We start from the raw sequence: 25,056 nt of genomic DNA on the forward strand, positions 1-25,056 counted from the left end.
CCATCTATTGCTCCACCACAAGTCAGGAACCCCATTGCTGCAAATCCAACCACTACATCCTGCACATTGCTGAGTCACAGTCCTGCATAGCAGAAGACACACTTGCATGGCAATGGCCCCAGCAGTGGAATATCCAACTCCAATTTGATTTTCCACTGACCAGTAGCAATCTGGCATTGCAAGTTTCCACTGTGCAATCGTTACTGGCTTCTCCACTGGCAGTGCAGCTCTCATCCTGGTGTCCCTGAGCTCACCCCATCCCTTCAGCGCAGACAGATAGATCCAGGAATGTAGCCTTGCGCATCTGAAAGTTCTGCAGCCACTGCTAGTCATCCCAAGCCTGCATCACAATACAATCCCACCAGTCAGCACTCGTTTCTCGGGCCCAGAAGCAGCACTCCACCTGCAGCTGCTCAGTGAATCCCACCAACCAACCTTGAATTGACTCTCATGTCCCACAGCAATCTGCCCTCCGAGAAATCCTCAGGTTCCCCACTGATTCAGTTCTTCTTACGCCTCTTCAAATACTGGAGGAGCATGCGTCCTGTGTTTGCAACGTTTAGGACAATAGTGCCGAGCTGTGCAGGCTCCACGTTTCTGACAGCAAAGATGGCCATTCGGAATTTTTTTTAAAAGGCAAGAAAATTATGGTATATAGATGACATTATGGGATGGACATGGTTGCACGTGGGGAAGTTAACCCCTGGCTCCCAGTCACCCCCTGCGTGACTCATTTCTCCCCCACCATATGTTGCCAAAACTTCGCAGAAGACAATGCGCTGGACGATGGCAAGTTGAAAATTGGTATACTTACTCATGGTGCACTGCATTGGACTGTGCATCAGTACAGCACTCCTGGTGAGTACATGCAGTGCCAATTCAAGGAGCCAAGTATGCAGGTGCAAAAGAGATATACTAATTGCAACAGCTTTATGCCGACGTAACTTGCATTGACCAAAGTTTGTAGTGTAGATGTGGCCTTAGAAATTGCTGATGGGAGAATCTGATTGGCCAATGCAGATAACCTTCTGCCAGGATATTAGATGCTTCTACTAGAAGCTAGAATCTCCATCATGAATTTTGTCTTCAACCTCATGCGCTCTAATATGGAATAATCCATATACTGTATTTTTCTTACAGGGAGTCAATTCTTGAGGGAAAGGCTCTACCGCCCCTTGGTCATTTCTTTCAAGGTCATTTGATATTTCTTGTCCAGGTTAGAAAGAGCAAAAAGAATTTTGTTCGCTCTTGTCATAGCTACAAAAACTAGGATTGCAACAGAGAAAGGAGGAGCACTGAATCATCACTGTTTGCATCACTGAAGATAGAGAATCTATCATGAGAGTAAAAGGACATAGTCAAGCCAAAAGTTGAGGGGACAAGTCTGGACTATCTCCTATATTTACAGAAAACAGGCTCTCTGTCAGTCCAAAGGTCTTGGACTGCCAGAGAGCTCTTCCTCTGGAGAAACGCAAAAAAAAAGATTCACAGAACAGGCACAAATTGTGGCTTGGTGAGAATAACTATGATTCAGTAGGTCATGGTATTTTCCATTCCTGAAGCATGCACACAAATAAAATAAAGAGGAAGATAATAATTACTAATCCTGAACACTTAAATAAGTCTTTATGCAGTTAAGAAAAACTATTGTTTTATAGAAGCTCTCACTCTGTTTGTGAGCTTAACCTGGGTAGGCCATTTGCTTAGGGAATAAAGAAATGCAGCAGAATTTATATTTGTTTTCTGAAGAGAAAACTTCAGAAGGAAATGAATAGGAAAGAAGATGGAGGAAAATTAGGCTGTTTAGATGGAATTCAAGAGACATCTAGTGGCTGGTAAGATACAGTGAAGTTTTTCTTGGACCAATATATCACAAGTCCTTTTCAGAATTAAACTGCCTTGCCTACTCTATTTAACACAAGTTTTGGCTATAAAATGCAAAATAAAATAATCACCACCACCACTTCAACAAAAATCAGGATTTTCATATGCAAACAGAAACTACATCACTAATGAAACCCTAAGTATTTCATCATGAGTCTGATAGAGTTTTGAGAGATTAAGAAAAATGAAAATAATAAACATTAAAACTAATAATTACCTCTAAGAAGGTTTAGTTTAAAAATATTAGAAGGTTATGAATGGTCTGTAACTGGAAGGGGGCTTGCAGCCCAAACATTACCTCTGATTTTATCTGTGTTCAATATGTATTGTTACTACTCCTTTATAGCCTGTATACTCATGCATTACTGTAAGTATTATAATAGTAGAATAATCAGCTTAATAAATAAACTAATTTTAATAGACTAAGTTTGAAAAAGACTACTTAAACCAAAATATTCACTACATTTTGGGTCCCTCAATTTCTAACCACTCACCACATTTCCACCCCGTTGTGTGGCCAGGAGAACAACTACTATATAATAAAACTTGTGCCATTCTGGCCTATGCTTTACCCTGATAAATTTACCCACAGGAGATTAACAGGCATGTAGAAATAATTTAGCTGACTAAATTAGATACCATATATGTGACCCTGTATGTTTATAGTTTTAAAATCCAACACTACCTGAAAAGGAAATTTAAGTTAGTAAAAATGGTAGCTTCCAGCAGTAAGGGCAGATATGGAAGGTAATCAAGGGGTGAGGGGGATGGTTGAGGGGATGAGGAATACAGGGATAGAAAATGTTGCTGGTAGTTGGTATCTCAAGCAGACCATCTTTGCTGTGTAATTATCAGCAGCTGTGGGAGTAGTCAGAGGGCATTTATGGCCTTTTTCCTATTGAAACGTACTGCTCAAAGCCGTGTTCAAAGCCCTGGATGGGTATTTTATAAATAAATAAACCCTGATGGTGCTGCATGAACATGGGAGGCTAGGTTTGCGATCACTAGAACAACAGGTTAAAAAAAAAAAAAGAAAGAAAGAAATATCCAGGTTTGCATATGGAACAGTACCAATCTCATCTGGACATCTTGTAGCATCTAGTCACTGATCTGCTTTGGACAACAGGGTATGGTGGCCAGGCATAGACTGTGTGATGTGCTCCTTTCTCGGTTATCAAGGAGCTCTGCTCCCTGTTCCCCCTCCCCCTTTTTTGGGCAGGGGGAGGGTTCAATTCAAGGAGCCTTTGTGAGGGGATAGATACCAGTGATCCCTTACTTCTTCCTCCCTCCCTCCTAACAACTACACTAGTGCCAAGGACAATATGGCCTGTTACAAAGGAACTGTTGTGTCCAAACTTCCCAAGCTCTTTTTGCAAACAACTAAAATATCAAAATTATTTTAAAAGTTGTGTCCTCATCTTTGTAACAAACACTTTCACTAAAATAATGTTATGTTTTCTCTTTATATTGGGCTCTGTCCTACAATATTTACTCAGGTAAACCTCTCACTGAAGTCATTGCCAGTTGTGCCCAAGTGAAGACTGCAGGACTGAGACTACAGTTGCACAAGAAGATTATACTGTCCTACTCTGAGGTTGATGGGTATTTTAATATTTGTACTCAGCATGTCTTCCCCTAGCATTGCTACTAGTTAGTCAGTGGAGAAATTCCATTAGAATGGCTATATTCTCCAGACTGAAGAAAGAATGCAGCTGAAATGCAAGGTATTAATTTGACTGATACCTTAGTCAAATTGGTACTGTGTCTTATTTATGATCCAACTGTTCATAAAATAGTCTACTGTAATATGATCTAGGTAAAGTGTCATGACTTCTTTAAAATGACTACATTATACAAGAGAATCCTTCTTTAATTTTAAGTTTTACCTACTATAACATACACTAAGTCACCTGCCACAATAACTGGTTTTTGTAGAAACACTCAGCTACTAGACTTCTCATTTTAGTCCTGAAATATAAATACAAGAGAGAAAGTATTGTAAAAGAAAATTAAAATGTTACTTTATATTTTATCAAATTCTGTTCATCTTTTGATAGCCTGTCAGCTAATTCTGAAAAGTGATTCAATTCAAGACCAGTTACAGACACGCTGTTTGGATTATTTATTTTTAGTGTGGAGTGAGCAAACAACCAATTTGTAAGGGCAGTCTATCTTTGCATTAATCTCTTTGGCTTACATGAGACTCAGACTTGCCAGGTTTTGTAATCTGTTTCGATTTCATTGTAAAGCATTGTTTAGCTGTGCTGAGAAAAAGGCCACCACATCTTATGCTAGGAACTGGTGGTGAGAACATAGACCAAAATGACCACTCTCATACCTAATTGTTTCCCTCACTCCAGTGTTCTGGTACAGGTCCAAATTCCACATAATTTGCTTAAAGAAACATAAAACATTATCTTCAAAAATCTAAGCCTCATGTAATTGATGCTTGAACATACCATAGCAGTTCTCGATTTGATAAACCAGTCAAATCTGAACTGGGGAGCATTGCGCACACACTGCCTTAGTTCTTCATAGACATTTTCTTTGTCAAAGCCCATCTTGTGTAACATGCATATCAAGAATCTATCTTCTTCTTCTGTGTAGTTTTTGCCTTTGTTTGTTCCATACTGAATACGCAGCTGATGAAAAGGGGCTTTATACCTTGCAATCTGAATGCAAAACAAAAATAAGACTTTTTATTGGTGGACGTATAACACTAAATTAAGGCTTTACCACTTCATTGTTACAAGCAGTATGAGTTGTTTATGACAACAAACGATATTTTATATTTTTATTCTGCTTTTCAACGAAAAGGGTTTATAAATTTAAACCACTATTCAAACTATACACAGGGATCACTTCCTCTCCCACTGAAAAGTAGCCAACTTTGGTGTGGTAAATACCAACGCTTCCCAACTGCTTTCTTTCTAAAGGGACCTGAAAGACACTTCATCCAACTATAACGGCAGGCAGAATTTAGTACTAGAAAATTAATGGTAAGACTAATTAAAAACAAAAATTGCAACTGTTACTTTGGCATCCAGAGCTTTCTTGATACTGATCCTTCGTTGGATTCTTGCCTCTCCTCGTTCAATCTGAGCCATAATCCTCTCAATGTCCTGCAGTTCATTGCAACGTTCCCAAAAAACAGCTAAAGGAACAAAACATTAAATCTGTAAAATAATATTTTCATTATGTCCTTGTTTGATTGAAGAATTCTATAGCAAAACAACAGTGTACTATTAAACAATGCCAAATTTTCTGTTCGTGATACTTGAAGATTTACCAAACACTATTTCACTAGGCTATGTGAAAAACAAATTAAGACACATTCGTGTTTATCAGTATCTTTAGAGGTGAGCTACAAATAACTCAAATTACACGGACTTCAGTTTATTTACTTTAATGAGGTCTGTGTGGATAAAATCCTGCACAACTCTGTATATTTAAAGGGAGTACATATTACATCAATAATAGTGGAGACAAGACAAGGCTTGTAGTCTAGTGACAGTGCAACATTCTGCCATGTGAAGGAACCAATTTTTGGTCTTTCACTTGTGCTCTGTCTTAGGTCAGCAGGGTCTAAGCAAACCAACTCATTCTTGGAGTCCTCTAAGTGACATCCGCAGACCCAAAAACAATTTAAATAAGATCTGGAGAGACTTGAGTCCAGCCTTCTTTGACTATGGGAAGAACACACAAACATAAGATGTTAGGGAGAGGTTGCCTGGTGCAATAGAATAGAGGGATGCTCAAGGAAATAAAGTAAAAAACTATTGACCCCCACTTGGTAAGGCAGCTCCCATCTTTTCATATGCTGTGTATTTATACCTCACTACTGTATGTTCCAGTCCATGCATCTGATGAATTGGATTTTAGCCTACAAAAGCTTATGCCCAAATAAATTTGTTAGTCTCTAAAGTGCCACAAGGACTCCTTGCTGATACAAACTAACACAGCTACCACTCTGAAAAACTATTGTGTACTTCGCCACAAGCAGAGGGCCTGATTTAGTACATCAATTTATGTCGTATTGCCATTTTGAGGAAAAATTTCACAGAGCCATTGACCTGCATTTATATTTTCCTCAAAGCGCTCAGTTTGCTTATTGCTACTGCATATTCACTCCGGTTCTGATGTTAATACCACAAATATTTATTTTTATTAATGGCTATTCTACAAGTCCAGAAAGCTACTTCAAGTTACGGCTCCAATCCCGCAAAGAATTGTGCATGTGCTTAACTTTACACAAAATAAAGCATGTTGCTTTGCAGGATCAGGATGTAAAATCAGCAAAAATCCCGAATAAAATAAAAAAAGAAATCACATCCATCTATATTAGTATTGGACTGGACTGAGATGTGAAAGTTTACGTGTTAAATTCATCCCGGGTGTAACCCAGTGACTTCAAGAGACTTACACGAGGGATGGATCTGGCCCTCAGATTATTTTGAGATTTCATAATATGGGTGTCTCTGCTCATGGAATATTTGCATCATAGTTTGGTTTAATTCATATGTATTGTATGGGGTGAGCAATTCTACTAATAGTGTAAATTAAATAGTGTAAATTAACCGTACTCAGAGTTGTTATTAATGGTTCCCAATCCTGCTGGAAAGGCATAACGAGTGGGGTACCGCAGGGGTCTGTTTTGGGACTGGCGCTGTTCAATATCTTCATCAACGACTTAGATATTGGCATAGAAAGTACGCTTATTAAGTTTGCGGTTGATACCAAACTGGGAGGGATTGCAACTGCTTTGGAGGACAGGGTCATAATTCAAAATGATCTGGACAAATTGGAGAAATGGGCTGAGGTAAACAGGATGAAGTTTAACAAAGACAAATGCAAAGTGCTCCACTTAGGAAGGAAAAGTCAGTTTCACACATACAGAATGGGAAGAGACTGTCTAGGAAGGAGTACGGCAGAAAGGGATCTAGGGGTTATAGTGGACCACAAGCTAAATATGAGTCAACAGTGTGACGCTGTTGCAAAAAAAGCAAACATGATTCTGGGATGTATTAACAGGTGTGTTGTGAGCAAGACACGAGAAGTCATTCTTCCGCTCTACTCTGCTCTGGTTAGGCCTCAGCTGGAGTATTGTGTCCAGTTCTGGGCACCGCATTTTAAAAAAGATGTGGAGAAATTGGAGCGGGTCCAGAGAAGAGCAACAAGAATGATTAAAGGTCTTGAGAACATGACCTATGAAGGAAGGCTGAAAGAATTGGGTTTGTTTAGTTTGGAAAAGAGAAGACTGAGAGGGGACATGATAGCAGTTTTCAGGTATTTAAAAGGGTGTCATAAGGAGAAGGGAGAAAACTTGTTCACCTTAGCCTCTAACGATAGAACCAGAAGCAATGGGTTTAAACTGCAGCAAGGGAGGTCTAGGTTGGACATTAGGAAAAAGTTCCTAACTGTCAGGGTGGTTAAACACTGGAATAAATTGCCTAGGGAGGTTGTGGAATCTCCATCTCTTGAGATATTTAAGAGTAGGTTAGATAAATGTCTATCAGGGATGGTCTAGATGGTATTTGGTCCTGCCATGCGGGCAGGGGACTGGACTCGATGACCTCTTGAGGTCCCTTCCAGTCCTAGAATCTATGAATCTATGAAATAATCTGTTCTTTTTGGTTTGTTTCATCCAGTTCTGACATGTGCACCTACTTCGCTTACACCAACGTCGAAAATGTCCTGACTGTGGGCCAAATTCAACCTTGAAGTAAATGGGCACAATTTAATTTGCTTCAACAGAATAGCCTTTGTTTACATCAGAGCTGTATTTGGCTGTCTATTATGTCCATATACCCCTAATAGGCAATGTCAGCTCTATAATCACTGCCAAGAAAACTGGAGTCCCACACTGAAAAATAAACAAGTCAGCCCCTTGTACAATGACACTGTCAAATGTAGATGAAGCAAGTCATGAACTAAAAATCAGCTAGTGCAGAATAAAGAATACATAATCACAGCATAATCCCCCCCCCAGGACTTCACGCTTTCTAAGAAGGAACACATTCTTTTAACCTTTCACATTCTTCCAAGCTCCGAACCCTGTAATTTCAAAAGTCATATGACAAAATAGTGTTATATAGATATGACTGTTAAAAGATGTACTTGAATTTAACAAACCTGAATACTCTATGACTTCCTCTGGTGACTTTCCTTCCACCTCACGGGCAATATTATCTATATCATCACGTCCATATTTCTCATTGGCTTTAATAAACTGATTGAAGTCTCTTTTGTTCCAGTTTGTAAAACCCTGAAAGCAGAGAGATAAAGACGTCACTATCAGGTGGAAATATTTTGCTAGAACTTTTGTCTTAGAATGTACCATTTGCTCCAATTGTTAATGCTTCAGTACAGTGTCACATAATAATTAGAGTGGTTAATGGTCTTTCAGGATTTCCATACATTTCTATTATCCAGGGTTTATTACTCAGTCATAAAAATCTCTAGTGAGTTATTTTTGTGCATAACCCCTCATGCATCAGTAAGAACAATTTTTTTTTCTTACCTGTAAATGGTATTTCTCCAACGAAACAAGCTCAATCCACATCCTAATGGATTTTCATTTAGCTCACACTTCAACAGGCACAAGAAACAAATAAAATGACAGGAGTTTGGGGAGCACCAGTCCTGGTGCCCTTGAAAGTCACCTAACCAAGCAAACACTAAATGTAATAGCACTTATTTAGAATACTTACAAACTATGAATAAGACACACCTGGATGGAAGCAAAAGTGTACCAAGGAAAGATCTCTGTTCTGACATGATGCAATCAAATGGAAACTCTCCATAGCACTGTCAAACAGCAAGCCAGTTATGTATTGTAGAAATGGAACCAAAACTACAAAACAGCTAAATGAGATACAGTGCACAAGATCATCATCGAAGATGATGCATTGGTTGTTAGGACAGAGGCAACTAAAAGAATCAAAGCAGCAAAGAGTCCTGTGGCACCTTATAGACTAACAGATGTATTGGAGCATGAGTTTTTGTGCGTGAATACCCACTTCGTCGGATGTATATTCACCCACGAAAGCTCATGCTCCAATACGTCTGTTGGTCTATAAGGTGCCACAGGACTCTTTGCTGCTTTTACAGATCCAGACTAACATGACTACCCCCAGATACTAAAAGAATCAAGAACAAGCAAAAAAAACCACAAGCCTGAAGAGCAGTTGTACTGCACTGCACTTGTTTAATCAGAGAAATACCATTCACAAGTAATAAAAATTGCGGATTCTCCAAGTGAACAGGCTCAGCCTACAAACTTAATGGTATCTGTATAAAAATAGTCCTATGATCACAATACAGGATTCTTTTTTTAAATCAATGAAGCTAGTACTGATGGCTACAACAGTAGAGGCATATGTTTTTACCCTGCTGTACCTGATGAAGTTGTGAGTGGTCAACAAAAACTGTGGCCTTGCAAATCTTTTCTAAAAAAAGGTAAAAGATAAATAATAAAAGATTACCTCTCCCACCTTGTCTCTCGAATATCCCGGGACCAACACGGCTACACACTGCAAACAACTAAAGCAGCATGGTTTCTCTGTCCATTAGATTGCAGCACCTTTGGTACAATATGTCCATTTCTCTACAGAGGAAGGGTTTCTAGATTATACAACTACTACTCTTTTAGACAAGTTCTCCTCCTCAATAATTAATTGTTAATATGCCAAATCATCAGGACCAGCATTCAGATATCAGGGAATTGGTCTCATCCAATGATAGTGTCAGGTACCTGCAGAAACCAAACCTATCCAATGATGTTTGGTTAAGATGAATGAGATTTTAGACCATGTCTTATCTGGCCATGTGATAACATTTGCCTGTCCTATGTGACTTCTTTTTTAGAAATCTTTGGTAAGAGTGGGTAGGGTAGAAACATACTGGAAACCCACAGGACTCGGAATGCATCCACTATATAAGTTGTGGTACCACTTGCAGATATTCAAGAGAATGGCAGTTGGATAGGAGAATCCATTGAGACCTGAGGACCCAAAAAACTCAGGGAAAATACACCTCACCGTTTGTGGGATTGTGATCAAAGATCAGAGTGAAGTATTTTCAGAGATAGTATATATGACAGTATCTGTATAATAGCATGGTTCAAGTATGTTAATAACTAATCTTGGTCTATTATATAGTTTTTTAAAGAATGTTACACTTTCTACCTTAAATGTAATGAAGGGGGAGGAAAAGTATCTTGTTTAAAAAAAAAAAATCCTGAAGTGGGTAACATAAGTTAACCTCTATGGGCCAAATCCAGCTTCTTTTATTCACACAAATATTTCCACTGATTTCATCAAGAGCACATTAGACAAGCAGGATGGCCTTAATTTAATACATAATGTATCACAGGCAAATTCAATTTGAGAATGGGATAACCATGGGAAATGACAGCTAAAAGCTCCTAACTCAAACACAGCCTCTTCCACGCGCATTTGAGGTTGTCAGAAGTATATACATAATGGGGGAAAACAGAAATTTGATCAACAGATCTTCAATCCAGCAGACAAAGGTATAACAAGATTCAATGGCTGTAAATTGAAGATAGACAAATGCAGACTAGAAATAAAGCGCCTTTTTTTTTTTTTTTTTTTTTTTTTTTTTTTTTTTATAGTGAGGGTAATTAACCATTGGAACAACTTCCAAGGGTTGGGGTGGATTCTCCATCACTGAACATTATAAAATCAAGATTGGATGCTTTACTATCAAATATACTCTAATTCAATCTCAGCTACTGGACTTCAAACAGTAATTAATTCATGGAAGTCCTATAGCTTGTGTAGGAAGTCAACTAGATCACCAGAATGGTCCCTTCTGACCTTAATATAGGACTACATCAAGAAATCCTAGGGAAGAGAACCAAAGGCCATCTTTTCCAAAACACAGGCATCTCCCTGATTCTAAGAGAGGTCACACAAAAATCTCATGGTATTTAGTCCTGTGCAGAAATTAGAAAGTATCTAAAGTTATTGTATATCATGCTGAAACTCAGATATTAACTCATGGCATCACTACTGCATACTACCTAACACATAGATCAAGTTAACAGATTAAAAGTTAGAAACCTCTGCATCAAATTCCTGAAGCACTTTCCTGGTATTTAATCAAGCAAAACTAAACACATTTTAATGACACGTTGGCTTCAGTCAGGGCTAAAGGCAGATTTGGCCCCTGATAGGGACACAAAAGCTACAATATCAAAGGATTCTGATTTTATTTATCCCACCAGAAACCCAAGTTGGAATTACAGATATACAGCACACACACTTTGGAAGTGTATTACTTGTTTAAAAGAAATATGACATGCTAAAAATGTCCTTACATTGCTTAATCTGATGATCAGTTTGGACTCTCTCTCCTCACTCTTTACCCCGTTTCTTTTATCCTCTCTCCTCTTCCCTATTCTGTGGATTTGGTTTCCTTTCTTGAGTCTTTAGTCTCCTTTCCCTCTCCCACACCTGATGAATTTCTAGTCAAATACAACTGACAAGATGGCTGGATAAATCAAAGCTCCATTTAACTATCTTTAGGGTAAAGCATCACTGCATTTAGACTGGAGGGATATTTTTCATTACACCTAAACATTTTGTGCATGTGTTGTTGTTTTTTTTAACTTTCATAACCTTTCAATAGTTTTGTTTTACTGTATACAATAGTGAATGAAAAATGTGAACTGCCATTTTTATAAACACACTGCAGTCTGCCATGTATATTTTAATAGTCATCTTTTGATGAAACGCTAGGCACTAAATACTTAAGCTACTTTTATCATTTTACTTGTGTGAGCAGCTTTTCTTTTTCTTCAGTTTCTTCTGGAGTGTGAGGTGCAGACTCATCAATCTTCTTTTGTTCCTCTTTTTGTACCTGAGCTGCGTTTGGGAGGTCAGGATTCCTAGGGACCTGAGATCAGCAATAACAGGATGAGCAAGGAGTAAAAGAACAGTGTTATTAAGGTTACTGTACATATTCATATCAATCTCACTTCACAATTTACTCTATAAACACAAGTTAAATTTGACAGGATTGATGGAGTCCTCACCACTGAGCATTTGTTACAAAAGGAAATGTTTCTGACGCCTTGATATACTGGTAGGAAAAAAAAAATTAAAACATGCCACATAGCTACTGGAACATTTTTTTTTTTCCAGCTGGATTTACAGTTTACAGAAATGTTGAGGTTGAAAATATTATCCTTTCAGGCAAGGTGTATATCTCAAATCATAAGTCATTCATCGACATTTGCTTTTTCTTGGCTTACAGGCTCTTGTTTCATTGAAGTGTAATGTTAAACCTCACTGGTAAGCAACCAAAGGATCTAAGTTAATTAAGTTCCTTAAGGGTGAAGCAATTCCTCTCTATGATAAGTGCTGTTAGATCCCATAAAAATGATAAAGGTATATTTCTCCAGTGATTAGGAACTAAAGCAGACAATGACTTTTATAACTATTATCTTTCCACTGTGAATAGAACAATTTAAACGTTATTTTTTCCACCATTGTTGCCTAAGAGACAAATGTTTTTAAAAAAATGTTATTGCTCAACCCTCTCACACAAGAGGGCCTGAGCCTGAAAAATATTAGGTCTGCTTTGCACAGTGCCAGGTCCTGTGCCAAGCACATCTTGGGCCAGACCTGCAAACAATGAAAGGAACAGATCTCAGCTGGTGTAAATTGTCACACTTCCATTCAAGTCAGTGGAACAATGTAAACCAGCTGTGTGTCTGCCCCACTGTGTATACCACAGGTGTACTCAAAATACATGTACACTGCACTCTATTTACAAAAAGAAGTTTTGCTGATTTAAAGATAGGAGATTACAGCATTTAGGTAGAGCAAGGCAGGTATCTTTTTATGTCCCTGCCCAGACTGCAGCAGGTTTCGGATTTTGTGACCTCTGTACTGTGTATTAGATTTCAAGTATGTGCTTTGGAATGTGACTTGAATGTGACTGTTGAACATGCAAGCAAGAGTTTCTTCCCTTCATACTCATCAGTATCAAAAAGGAGTTCTACATGCATGCAGGTGAAGTTCTTAAAACATGCCTATGTGGTGGAACAGCATCTACTACCCTATTGACCTATTAAAAAGTTCCCACCTATTGGATCCATGCATGTGGACTCAGGGGCTTGTTCCCTTCTCACTGCAACACTCCAGTGTGCTTCAGTACGTCTGAAGCCAGCAAAAAATCTCCTTCCTGACACAAGTAAGATCCTTCACACCTCCTCTGCAGCCACTCCACCCATGTCTTTCCTGCACAGGGTACTGCTGGAGATCTATGGCACACAGAACTTTGTTCTGGGCCTTTCCCTCATTGCTAAGTAGTGATCTTGCATACCACATATTCTGTGATGGCAAGGCACAAAGGGATAAATAAAGAATAAAATTTAAGCCTTAGCTAAGAATCTTCTCTCTTTTGTTGTTTTTAAGCTGAAACATAACTTCTATAGTTTGTTGTGATTTAATATGAACTATAATATGATCAGCACAAATTCACCCCTCTGACATTTGTTTTTTAAATAGATGTCAGTTTTAATACTAGTTTTGCCTTAAACTGAGAGAATGCATCTTTATAATAAAGATTTTTACATCAAGCATCTTCAAGAAAATCTCAGGTTGTCAAGCACATTGCATCAGCTGCGTAACAATATCAAAGAGATGATATATACTTATATACTGCTCTGTTATATGGATAGTAAACAAATGACACTCCATTGATTTCAATGGAGTTATGCTGGCATAATACTGGAGTAAAGGAATGGTGATTTGGGCCTTTAATATGAAAACAGTTTCTTTACAGGAGTTCAGTGTGGCACGATTTAGGACTATCAAAATAATCTGCAAGAGAAAACAACTGATTTTATGGCTTGCAATATACAGGACTATGTAGAAATGCCAGCTACTGAACATCTCCATTTGAACTTCAAGAGTCACAAAAGCAAAGTTAAGTAACAGTGATTTTAAATTTCCCTTTACTTCAAATTATGAAATATAAAATGTATTCTTTCTTTCTTTTCCAACAGAACAAAATTACTATCAATGTCATATTTGTTACTCTTACTCTCATTAATAATTGCACTATATTTGGAAGTTAACCAGTTCGCAGGTTTAACTTAAGCAAACTGATCGTTATTCCATAGTGAATAGGTAAGTTTAAAAAAAAGTATGTGCCACATTCTGCTGCTACTCATAATCTGCATCCCAAAACTTTGGTCCCCAAGTAATACAATGAACTAATGATGTATAGAAAAGTAACTTTCATAAGAAAACTTTTGAAGAGTTATTTTATATTTGAAAAATGTAGTAATATTCTGCAATAACCAACAGTCTGTAAAAGAGTGGAAAGAGGGCACATTTTGTCCTTCTTCCTGGCTGAGATTTTAGCAAGCTTTTTACAGAAACAGAGTGGTTTATTGAATGTGATAGTGAGTTCAGCACACACAAATTTAGTTCTACTGCTGCAAAGTTAGTTGCCTACAATGATGCATTACCAAAATTCAAGCTTAACGAGTCACCTGTATTTATCAACTTGCTGTTTTTCTCCTTAATAGATTATTAATATTTCAAAAAGCCAGGAAGCTTTCGTATTTTCCTCAGCCATGTATAAAGCAAGCCCTTCTCACTTAAGACCCCCAAGTTAGACATATTGGAACAAGTTCCATGCTATAGCACACAGGAGTTTCAAAGAACAAGCTTGAGCTTAACAGGTTAGAATCTGGCCCACTACTAATAACCAAGGACACAAGGTACCACACTATTTCCTAAGAAACCTAGATCCAGGACATTTATGATCAGAGATCAATCCGGTTGACAAAATCTCTTTGAATATGATGTAATCTGAAGTAAAGCAACAGTTAGGAGACTCATTATTAAAATACCATATATGGATCTGATTGAAAGAGAACAGACTTAGAACCCAAGTCTCAATTCCAGCCAAGGCTCACTTGGCACAAGTCCAGAAAGGGGGAGGCAAAAGGTGGCTTTATGCCATTTTTGTGCTCCTTCAATTCTGTGGCAACAAGGGATCAGCTGGGTGCAAGGATGTCCTGGTCACACCTTCTTTTCTCTGATCAAACATCTAGGCAGAAGGCTGTGGCATATCACCAAAAGGGCACCCTCAATGACGATTCAGTGGTCAGCTAAGCCAAGTACTGCCTCACATTAAGGCTGCCCAACACTTCTGATTATAAGACCCTATTTTCTGTTGCTTATAACTTTGCTGAACTTAACCATTCATGTTCAAATCCTCCATGCCAGGGGGCTGCCTCAGGCTACATTTTTTTGGGAAAACTTCAACCAAAACAATTCAGCAGTTTTTCAGAACAAGGCTATTTTTAAAAATACACATTTTAGCTGTGTGAAATTCTGGTGACCTTGTCTTTGAAAAGCTCTAGTGTCCACATATGCTGGACCAGGGACTTGAAGTTTGGCAGCAGGTGGGCTTTGTGTCAAGGACGTGCTTTTTTGCTGTCCCCATGAAAACCTGGCCAAAATTATAAGCCTTTGAAAAACTGCAACTTGCACATGCTCATTTGTAGATTTTAGTAGCTGAATTCCCCAAAGATTCCATTTACACTGGGCATGCTCCAGCTCATGGCTGAGCAGGTCTTTCCCTACAATTGCAGCTCTGGGCTGCGAAAAGTTTGGTTGTAGAAGATGGATGGTATGGAGCGGCAGAGAGAAAAATCACAGGGAGAGAAAGGACAGTCTCATGAGCTAAGGCAATTAAATGCTTCTTTGGAGAACTGGATTCTATCCCTGCTTTTACCACAGAGTTCCCATGTGATGCTAGGCAAGGTATCGTGGAGGTAAATTCTTGAATATCCATGAAACGTTCAAACACTGTAGTGCTGAGCATCACAGAAAAGCCTGTAAGGAAATTAATAATTCTGCCCACTGAATTCCCACATCAGAGTTCATTAGATCAAAAGAACAAAGGAATAAGAAATTGAAAGAAAACTTAAGAGGAGATAGGATAAAGATGTCTTAAATTAAGAATGACATACTATGCAAACGGGCCACTCCTTCCTGCCCTCTCTTATAATTCAAAGTAGAACTATGAAATTAAAGACAATCAAGTTGAATGGACAAAAGGCCATTTTTTTTCTTTAATTACACAAAGTACATAAATATGTAAAAGTCACTTCTATAGGATATTATTCAACTATAGCATTGTAAGAGTCAAAATGCAGTTGCACTTACATATAACTAAGAAACAGCAGTCGCACAAGCTATGGCAAAATTACAAACTGTATCATCCTCATACTTCTGGGCATATGGTAAGGTAATAACCAGCTGAAGTCAGCAAGGCATTTCTTGCTGTGGCATATTACAGTATTGCATAAGTGGCAAATTGCAGTGCATGCTGGGAGTTTTCCCACCTTACTCTGAAGAGTCCAACATAGGCTGCTAAATCTGAAGACAGGATAAAGGACTGTACCTCTTTTCACTGACCTGTTCCAGTAAGGTCTGTTATTAAATAGAGAAAGCTGACAATGCGTTTCCCTCCCATTCAAGCAACCAACACTATAGTTATACCATTGTGCTCAAGGTGCTTAGTGTCTCTCAAACTGTGAGGTCCGCTAATCTTGAGAGACATCAATCAGGCTTAGTAAAGTGAAAAGAATCACTGATTTTTACCTACAATGCAACTGAAGCTGACTATATAAATTAGCACATGGTTAGGAAGTTTCTAATTTGCTAAAATTTCTAGGCTCATTTTAGCTTAGAACTCTGCAAACTGCCCTCTGTCAATAGTAAATAAAAACACTTTCATTATTGCTATTTATTTACACTGTTCATAACTGTGGTAGGTACTTCACAACAATGATGAGATGACATGGTCGCTGCCCCAAAAGACTTTACAATCTATGCCACCTAATATATTTTTAATTGTATTTAACTCTAGAGGAGAATCCCATTGTATCCCCTTTTCTAAATCATACACACAGGGGAGATACAATATTACAGGTCCTCTTTACCTCGTAAGTGGAATGTTAGGGCAAATTTTACTACGTTAAAGGTGTTAAGGTTAATATACACAACTCCTTTAAGTCTTTGTATTTTCCTGGAGCGTCATTTTTCTTTAAGAATTGCTACTACATTTGCCTTTCACCTGTTCTCCATGAGTTCTCAAAAATGATTGGCAATGGCTGTGGTATCACCTCCTTCCTTTAGAACTCAGACGAATTTAATCTAGTCCTACTGATTTAAATATATTTAAGTTACCTACGTGTTCTTTTACCTGCCTCTAGTTGATATTCTAGTTCTAGTTTATACTTATATCACTAAGCCTCTTGCTTTTTTCATTCTTTTTGCTGAAAGTGTTAAGCACATGCATTGGGAAATTACCTTTTCCTCCTCTAATTGTGCTCACTCCTTATTTAACAGTAGTCCTACATTTTCCTCCATACTTATTGCTCCTAAGTAGCTACCCCCCTCCCATCAAACATTTCCTGCATTTTTTTTTTAATTAAAACCAAATTTTAGTAATACTACATCAGTTTGCCCTTGTCATTTCAACATCATATTTGTTGCCATATAATCCCATCTTCTTACTTCTCCTGCATTACATTTTTAGATCACTTTGTAATTTCATGTTCTGACTATATCTTTTCCTGGACAAATCTCTCTCCTGTGACTCTCATTTTGTCACAATTGGCCTGATTTCTGCACTAAGTTATACCTCTGTGAATAAAAGAGTAACTCCACTGGAGTCAATGGAGTCACATCAGTATAAAACTAGTTAGTGCAAGAGAGACGAGAATTCAGCAGCTGAATAGGGGAGATGCAAGTCCTAAGGCCTGCATTAGGCATGAATCCAGTTGCTAGGGCTCAATAAGGGGAACCAAACGTTGTTGGTGTCTGTTTTAGTCTTTTCTTAGTATTAATGAAGTAGGATTGTTATTTTGTAAAACAGGAGACTGTTCTCTTGGTTACATTTCCTGGATCTTGTTAACTCCACATCACAGGAGGTCCAAGAAAATGATGAGTAATCAAATCTACAGCAAGTCAACACAAATACAAGATTGCTAGAAAGCCTCTAAATTACCTATTAACATGACTTTAGTACTTTCATTTGCCTTAAGAATTTAGCAATTCTCACTATTACAACAAATCTGGATACACTGATGCTAATATATTTCATTCATTTGAAATAAAGAAAAGTCATTATTACCTTATAGCCTATAGTCTTGCGATAATAAAGAATTTCTTTTTCCAGAAGCTCAAACAATCGTGGTGGAAAAAACTGGAAATCTTGAATATTTGGCTGTTTGGGGGGTCGTGGAGCCTTTAAAAATACATATATATGACCATTACGTAATTTTCAATTACTTTCAGTTGCTATAGTCCAGACAGTAGCAACATTTTATACTGTATAACACATATTGATTTTACTACAAGTTGAAAAGAGTGGTACAGATTAAAAATCTATATTCTTTTACCTTGGGAACTTTCGGTTCACTAACACGCAGGGCTTCTCTAAAATATGCATCCACTGCATAGTTTGCTTTGCGCTCTCGTTTTGGAGGCTCTATCCATTCCATCATACTCATCTACACACAAACAAACAGAACAGTTTAAATAACTCCAAATATCTTCCTGAAATCACAAAAAAGCAATTATAGTAGTCAGTTTGGGTTTAACTAATTAAGACAGTGTCCACCAATAGACAAATAGTATTTCTATTGTGAGCACTAGTTAAAGCTTATGTTTCAACAGAATTCATGCTACTACAAGGTTCATCACTAAGAGGCAAATTCTGATTAAAGCATTTTAAACAAACATACAAAGAGGATCTCAAAGGGGTATGGAGGTGGGGGTTGAATAGGTAAGTAGCTATGTGGAGAAGACAAGGGATATGGCCCTTCATTCCACCACTACCTCTGCCAAGACATGCTAGAAAACCTACATGGAGGGTTGTACATATGCCCTACTTCCGGGCCTACTCTTGCCTCTGGCAGCATTACTCACGCACATGCTATATTCTAAGCAATATTAGCTACTGAATGGAAATCTGCCAGAAACACCACAGATATCCAGGGGATAGCGCCATATACTAAGGCTACAGCTCAACTCCATCCACTACTGTCTGATACACCACCTAACACAGAAGAGAGGTGACAATGTTGTGCTAGCTTTGCTCCCTCCCTGTGCTTTTTAAGGGACTTTCCAGAAGAAAATGTTATTTATCCCCACTGCACATGCAACTGAGAGCACGACAGACCCTTAATTAGCAAGGTGCATTTTTCTACCATATTTTCAAAAAGTTATGAACACGGCTTCAAAGAGATCTGAAATATTAATTACCATTTAAGGCTCTGAACCTTCAATGACATCTGCATGGATAGACTCCTGCAGTTTTACAAAGCTCCACCAACATCAATGAAGCTCTGTGAGAAGGCAAGATTCTATCCGTACCAATATTTTTTGCAGCATCAGAGCCTCAGGCTGCATTCAAGAATTTGTTAGTGTATATCTCCACATATGTATCATGGCCAAACTCTTCAGTAATCACCAGTGTTGGTATAACAAAAGTATTTGACAATGGTGAATTAACCGTAAATCATATAAACAGGTTCTACAAGATCAATACCACTATTAGTGCTGGTTAAGCTGGCTCGTTCCAACACAGAATAGAAGATACTAGCAGGAGGAAAATATAAAGCTGAAAAGATTTCCAAAATGGTTTCCCCTACCCCGACTGTCTGGATTGGTAGGTAAGCAAGGAAACTTAAGGTGAGAATAAATATATGACGTTCCTCCTGTGGTGCCTCGCTATAAAAAGATATTTGCTTTGGAGTGTAATTTTAAAAAGTCAAGGGCCCTTATTTTTGGTTCCTGCTAAGGAGCACTCGACAAAATTCGGTAAGGGGCACAAAGGTGGCGCAAAGCCACCTTAGTCTCATAGCCAACCTGCAACGGATGCTTAAGAGGCTGTTAACAACAGACGGGAATTGTGGAGGTGCAGGGAAAACTTTGGTCACGTCCCCTGCACCAGCCACAAGAAGGGAAGTGGCATCAGAGCTGCTACGGTGGCTCCACACACTACTGGACAACACCCTTATGCTGGGGTGATCCTCCCGTGGCCAGCTAAGCAGTTGTAGGAAACCTATAAACTACTGGAGTGGTGCAAAACTACCCTAATGCCAAGGAGAATCTGGCCAGTGTTCTTTTGAAGACAATGGGTGTAATTTTTATCTCAGTTACACAGGAATAAAATCAGTGTAACTCCAAAGACTTCCAAGAAGAATGAGGCATAATGGAAGTTTTGCCTCAGTCAGAACTACAAGATTTGGACAACAGCAGCTTTCGTCTTTTGAAATGGATGTTTGTAAAGAATAAGTTTTTTGATAGATGAACCTGATCAATTTTTCTTTTTAAATAGTACCACAGATAAAGCGAAATTTTAGAAGAGCAAAGTAAAAATTGTCAAGTGAATTCCTAGCCTCTTATTTACAGTTATGGCATTCCTAATTAAATGTTTTTATGCTTATGATTGTAATTAATCAGATTTTCACAAGACGAGTTAAAGTAAACACATTGTTACATGTATGAGAAAATAAAGTTACCTTTTGTTTTTCTCTATAATCTTCACCTTCAAAGTTGTATAAACTCATCTCTGTATCCATAGTGAAGTTCCTTAAAGAGCTCTCTCCCATTTTTTGCAAACGTTCATTCATTTCAGCTGTCTAAAATCAGGTACAAAGATAATAAAAAAAAAAAAAGTTACCTTTATCAACGCATCTGAGAGGTTTTAAATTCTGTATTAAGTTTCTAAAAATAAATCAGCATCGCTCACTTAAGTTTTCTCCCTTCTTTTTTACTTTCATGCGTATTAGTACCCATCTTTCATGACTAGTAGTACCCATCTCCTTCATTAGGATCTGAAGCGCACCTTTTATTCCAGTCCTTTGGTCTCGTGCACTGAGACTTCCTATTAAGCTAAAGTTTAGTATGCTGTTATAATGTGGCCCAACATCTCCTATACATTATGCTGGTACCAAATAATTTCAACAAAATTTATGTACAACTCTTCTGAGCTGAAAAGGTAGTTCATTAGCCCACTAAGCTACCTATTACTTCAAAAAGATCTTACATCTATTAAAAAAACTGTCATAGGATTTCTGACCAATAGTTTAACAATACACACTTCTAAAAGCTTATTTAATGAAACAGTGCTAAAACTAACATTTTATTAATTTTTCTAGACTTGAAAAAAAAAATAACTGCTGCTTTTGGGAGACCTTAAAAAAAACCTCTTATGAAAAATTAGATTGTAACATATTCAGGTAACTTACTGAGACGCAGGAAATGAGAGCACAACTAAACAGATCTACAGATTTTTCCCTTCAAAGATGTTTCCTATTATATAGAGAAATGGCAGATAGCTGCTAGTACAATAAATACAAATTCTGTCTGATTTTTTTTGGTAGATAAGCAACAAAACAAGATTTACAATTTAAACGGATTTGGTGATTCTTAACTCTTTTCTTTTACAATTATGTTCCAAATGAAACTATGCTCTCACCTTCTTTTCACCTCTTTCTAAAATAGTGGTAATATCTTCCTCTGTCAGTTCACTGTCCTTGGAAGCAAAAACATGTGTGGCTCCATGCCGGATCATCTGCAGCATTTCATCTTTTGCTAGTTTGTTAGACTGCTGATCTATGAGTCTTCCTAGCATTAGAAATATATTGAAGGCTTTAAATCAAAATGGTCAACCTTTCCCATGCCAAGCCCAACCTGAAAACACCCTTTCCATCTAGTGAGGACCAGCTTCCCATTTAGCAACACAGGAAGGACAGGGGAGTCTGACACTGAGCTTAAACTGAAATTGCAGTACAATTTTACAGTTCAATATATTACAGAAATGTAAATAAATGCAGTACCTACTGAACTGTAACTGTCATGGAACACATCCTTTTTTTATAGCATGCGTATTCAGAGAAGCACCATTCAAGAGCTACTTTGCTTTTACTAATTCAGTTTCTTAGGAGTAGGTGCTCTGTCCTGCACTCTTTACTCAGGCAAAACTCCCATTAATGTCAAAGAAAGCTCGATCTGAGTAAGAAGTAAAGAATCAGGCCTTTAAACGGAAGCTTGCTATTTTAGGTTCAATTAATATTCCACTATTACAGACATCGGGCCTAATTCTTCAGTGCCTTGCACTTTGTATGGTTATTTAATCCTGTGCAAAGTGAATGAACCAAATTCTGCCCTCAAATTTGTATACAGTATTTGATACCTTGCTGTATAACTATAGAGTCCAATCTCAGTTTTATCTCAGCTCTTTCTACAATCCTGTCTTCAACAGTATTGTCAGTGATAAGTCGGAATACACGAACTGGCTTCTTTTGACCAATACGGTGTGCACGATCCTAAATAAAATTAAATTAAAAAAAAAAACCTTTTAGTTAATAGCAACATAGCAGCAATTTGGCTGAAATACCTTAGCACAAGCATCAGAAGAAACTGTCTAACTTCAAATTAGTCTAGATTATTTTCTTGGTTTCCTCTTTACTATTGAATAAGTATTACGTCTACAGAACTGATTTTTTTTTTAAATCACTATTAGTGTAATATTTATACCAATCCCAACATACAAAGATTGACTGATCTCAGATACACCAGTGTAAATCTAGAGTAGATGAACTGAAAATCAGAATTACTCTGGATTTACATCAGTGTAACTGAGTGTTGTATTTTATCTAATCTAGCAAATATTGTGGTGACTCGTATAGAAAATTTACACAAGTTACAAACAAATATGACAAGAAAACAAATATGAAGGAATTTGTTCTTCTGTTCGATTTAAAAAACAAAAAACATAACAAAAAAATCTGCTTTCTAGTGGTCCATAAATCATTGGTACAAGAATTCTGGATTGTGTTACACTAAATCCCTGATACTTGGAGCTGTTCAATATTTTTTTTGGGTCAGGTCCCAAATGCAGAAAAGGATTGTAATAAATAATAAATTAGAGTATCATACAATAGAAAAATGGCAAATCCCAACTCCAATGCCAGAGAGATTTAGACATGGTTTTTCTACTTGTGGTTAAATAGTAGAGTGATTAGAGAACTTAGAAATACCTAAGATAGAATTATTATGTTAGTCTATGTTGTACTGTAATATTTTACATTTGATTCCTTTTAATGCCTCCATCTCCAGCTCTTATGCTCTCCTGCATAACACTAATATAGCAGCCTTCTTTCTGAATAATCTCAAAATACCTCACAAACTATGCACACATTGCACCACAGAAATTTAGCCTACATCTGCAGCACAATGCAGTAGTCAACATGCTTCACAACAACATGGTGAAAAGATATTTTCACTAAGGGTACGTCTTCACTTACCAGAGGGTCCGGCGGCAGGCAATCGATGTTCTGGGATCGATTTATCGCGTCTGGTTAAGACGCGATAAATCGATCCCGGAAGTGCTCGCCGTCGACGCCGGTACTCCAGCTCGCCGAGAGGAGTACGCGGCATCGACGGGGGAGCCTCCCTGCCGCGTCTGGACCCGCGGTACGTTCGGACTAAGGTACTTCGAATTCAGCTACGTTATTAACGTAGCTGAATTTGCGTACCTTAGTCCGAAGTGGGGGCTTAGTGGGGACCAGGCCTAAGGCCACCAAAACAAAACATATAGGTAGCATTATATGATCTTTAACTTCCATGTGAAACAAACTAGAGGCCTTGGTTGTAACATATCACCCAAAAGAGGATAACATTTTTTTAGATCAGAGCTGATCTTTTTTCCCCAATGGTAAGATTATGCCTGGATCTCTGTGTCTCTATACAGAAGCTGGGCACAATCCAACTGGGCAATAGAGGAACTACCCTAGCCTAATGCACCTATAATACTAGGCTCCCAGGAAGGGCAAAAACAGGATGTGCTGTCCTAGAACAGAGGTAAATGCTTCATTGCACCCTGTAAAAAGGTGGTGGTGGTGTTGGTCCAGCATGTGATTTTCCTAGAACCCAAGTCAGAATTCTGGCTACGCCTCTTCTGATGTGTCTCGAAGCCAATCTGCCCCTAAAACTGTATGTGCCTTTCATCGTTTATTGCAATGCGTTTTTACAGTCATTGAATTCTGCATTTACTGGAATGACTATTGTCAATGTTTGTGTGACAAAACAATACTGCTGGACTATGGTGAGGAACGTAATAATTTATGAGACACAATTTCAGTATTTTTTCTTAGATGGATATTTTGGGGGAGGCAAGAAATTTGCCATTTCTTCCATAATTCAGGTTACAACTTTTTCATCAAACTGCACACTTTTTGGAATTATCTATAAATACTAAAGTGGAAAACTCTTTGCCAACAGCCATTTTTACAGGAGAAGATTTTTCCAAAACTGCACTTTCGAATCAGAACAAGGATTTAAGGGTTCCCCCCTCCCTTTTGTTAATAGGTACTTGAAAATGGCATAACTCAACCCGGAACCTGCTTTTCTTTCCCCACTCCCTTTAATCCACACTACCACTTTAACAAAGCTGTAACGCTGAAAAAGTACTACCACTATATTCCTTCATAAGCCTTTGAGTTCTATCATATGTATTATTTTATATGGATACTCACCATAGCCTGCAGATCCACTTGTGGATTCCAGTCTGAATCATAGAGAATAACCACATCAGCAGTTGCCAGATTAATCCCCAGACCTCCTGCCCTGGTACTGAGCATAAAAATGAATTTGCTACTGTTGGGAGCATTAAAGGTGTCTATTGCTTCCTAAAAGAAAATAGAAACTCATTAAGATAGCAGAATCCTCAAATAAATGATTTTATTAGTGACTTTATTTGGTGTCCATATACCATAACAACTTTAAAAGTTGCATAGGCAAACCAAATAATTTCTCAGTCACTATAATGAAATGTTTCATCGTAAAAAAGTAAAGCCCCCACAAGTCCTACACTGTGGCACTGACCTTGCAATTTACAATACAAGCACACCACTACACACAGATGGAGCCCCAGAAGTCAGCAGGGCTGTGCACAGTCATAATAGCCTACTGCACACTGTAAAATTATAGGATTTGGACCTACATTCCCAACCAATTACTGTTAAGTACCTCAGGTTACTTATTCAATTTCAGCCCACTTTTCTAAATTTCTAAAAGTTAAACATATTCAGGGTATATT

At 38.0% G+C, this 25,056-nt stretch overlaps 1 protein-coding gene across 1 annotated transcript in view; it reads right to left on the reverse strand.

The window, feature by feature from the left end:
- The window catches only part of SMARCA1 (SWI/SNF related, matrix associated, actin dependent regulator of chromatin, subfamily a, member 1), a 64,974-nt gene that overhangs the window by 9,120 nt on the left and 30,798 nt on the right, over positions 1-25,056 (reverse strand). Inside the window, exons 13-22 of the mRNA XM_054039460.1 lie at positions 24,494-24,646; positions 22,150-22,282; positions 21,433-21,581; positions 20,474-20,593; positions 18,347-18,457; positions 18,079-18,192; positions 11,683-11,805; positions 8,017-8,149; positions 4,920-5,038; positions 4,344-4,556 (exon numbers count right to left, since the gene is read on the reverse strand). Of these exons, the coding sequence (XP_053895435.1) occupies positions 4,344-4,556; positions 4,920-5,038; positions 8,017-8,149; positions 11,683-11,805; positions 18,079-18,192; positions 18,347-18,457; positions 20,474-20,593; positions 21,433-21,581; positions 22,150-22,282; positions 24,494-24,646 (1,368 nt within the window). The remainder of the gene's footprint in view (positions 1-4,343; positions 4,557-4,919; positions 5,039-8,016; positions 8,150-11,682; positions 11,806-18,078; positions 18,193-18,346; positions 18,458-20,473; positions 20,594-21,432; positions 21,582-22,149; positions 22,283-24,493; positions 24,647-25,056) is intronic.

This window comes from Malaclemys terrapin, chromosome 9 (genome assembly GCF_027887155.1).
Source record: "Malaclemys terrapin pileata isolate rMalTer1 chromosome 9, rMalTer1.hap1, whole genome shotgun sequence".
In the NCBI taxonomy this organism is placed as follows: domain Eukaryota; kingdom Metazoa; phylum Chordata; order Testudines; family Emydidae; genus Malaclemys; species Malaclemys terrapin.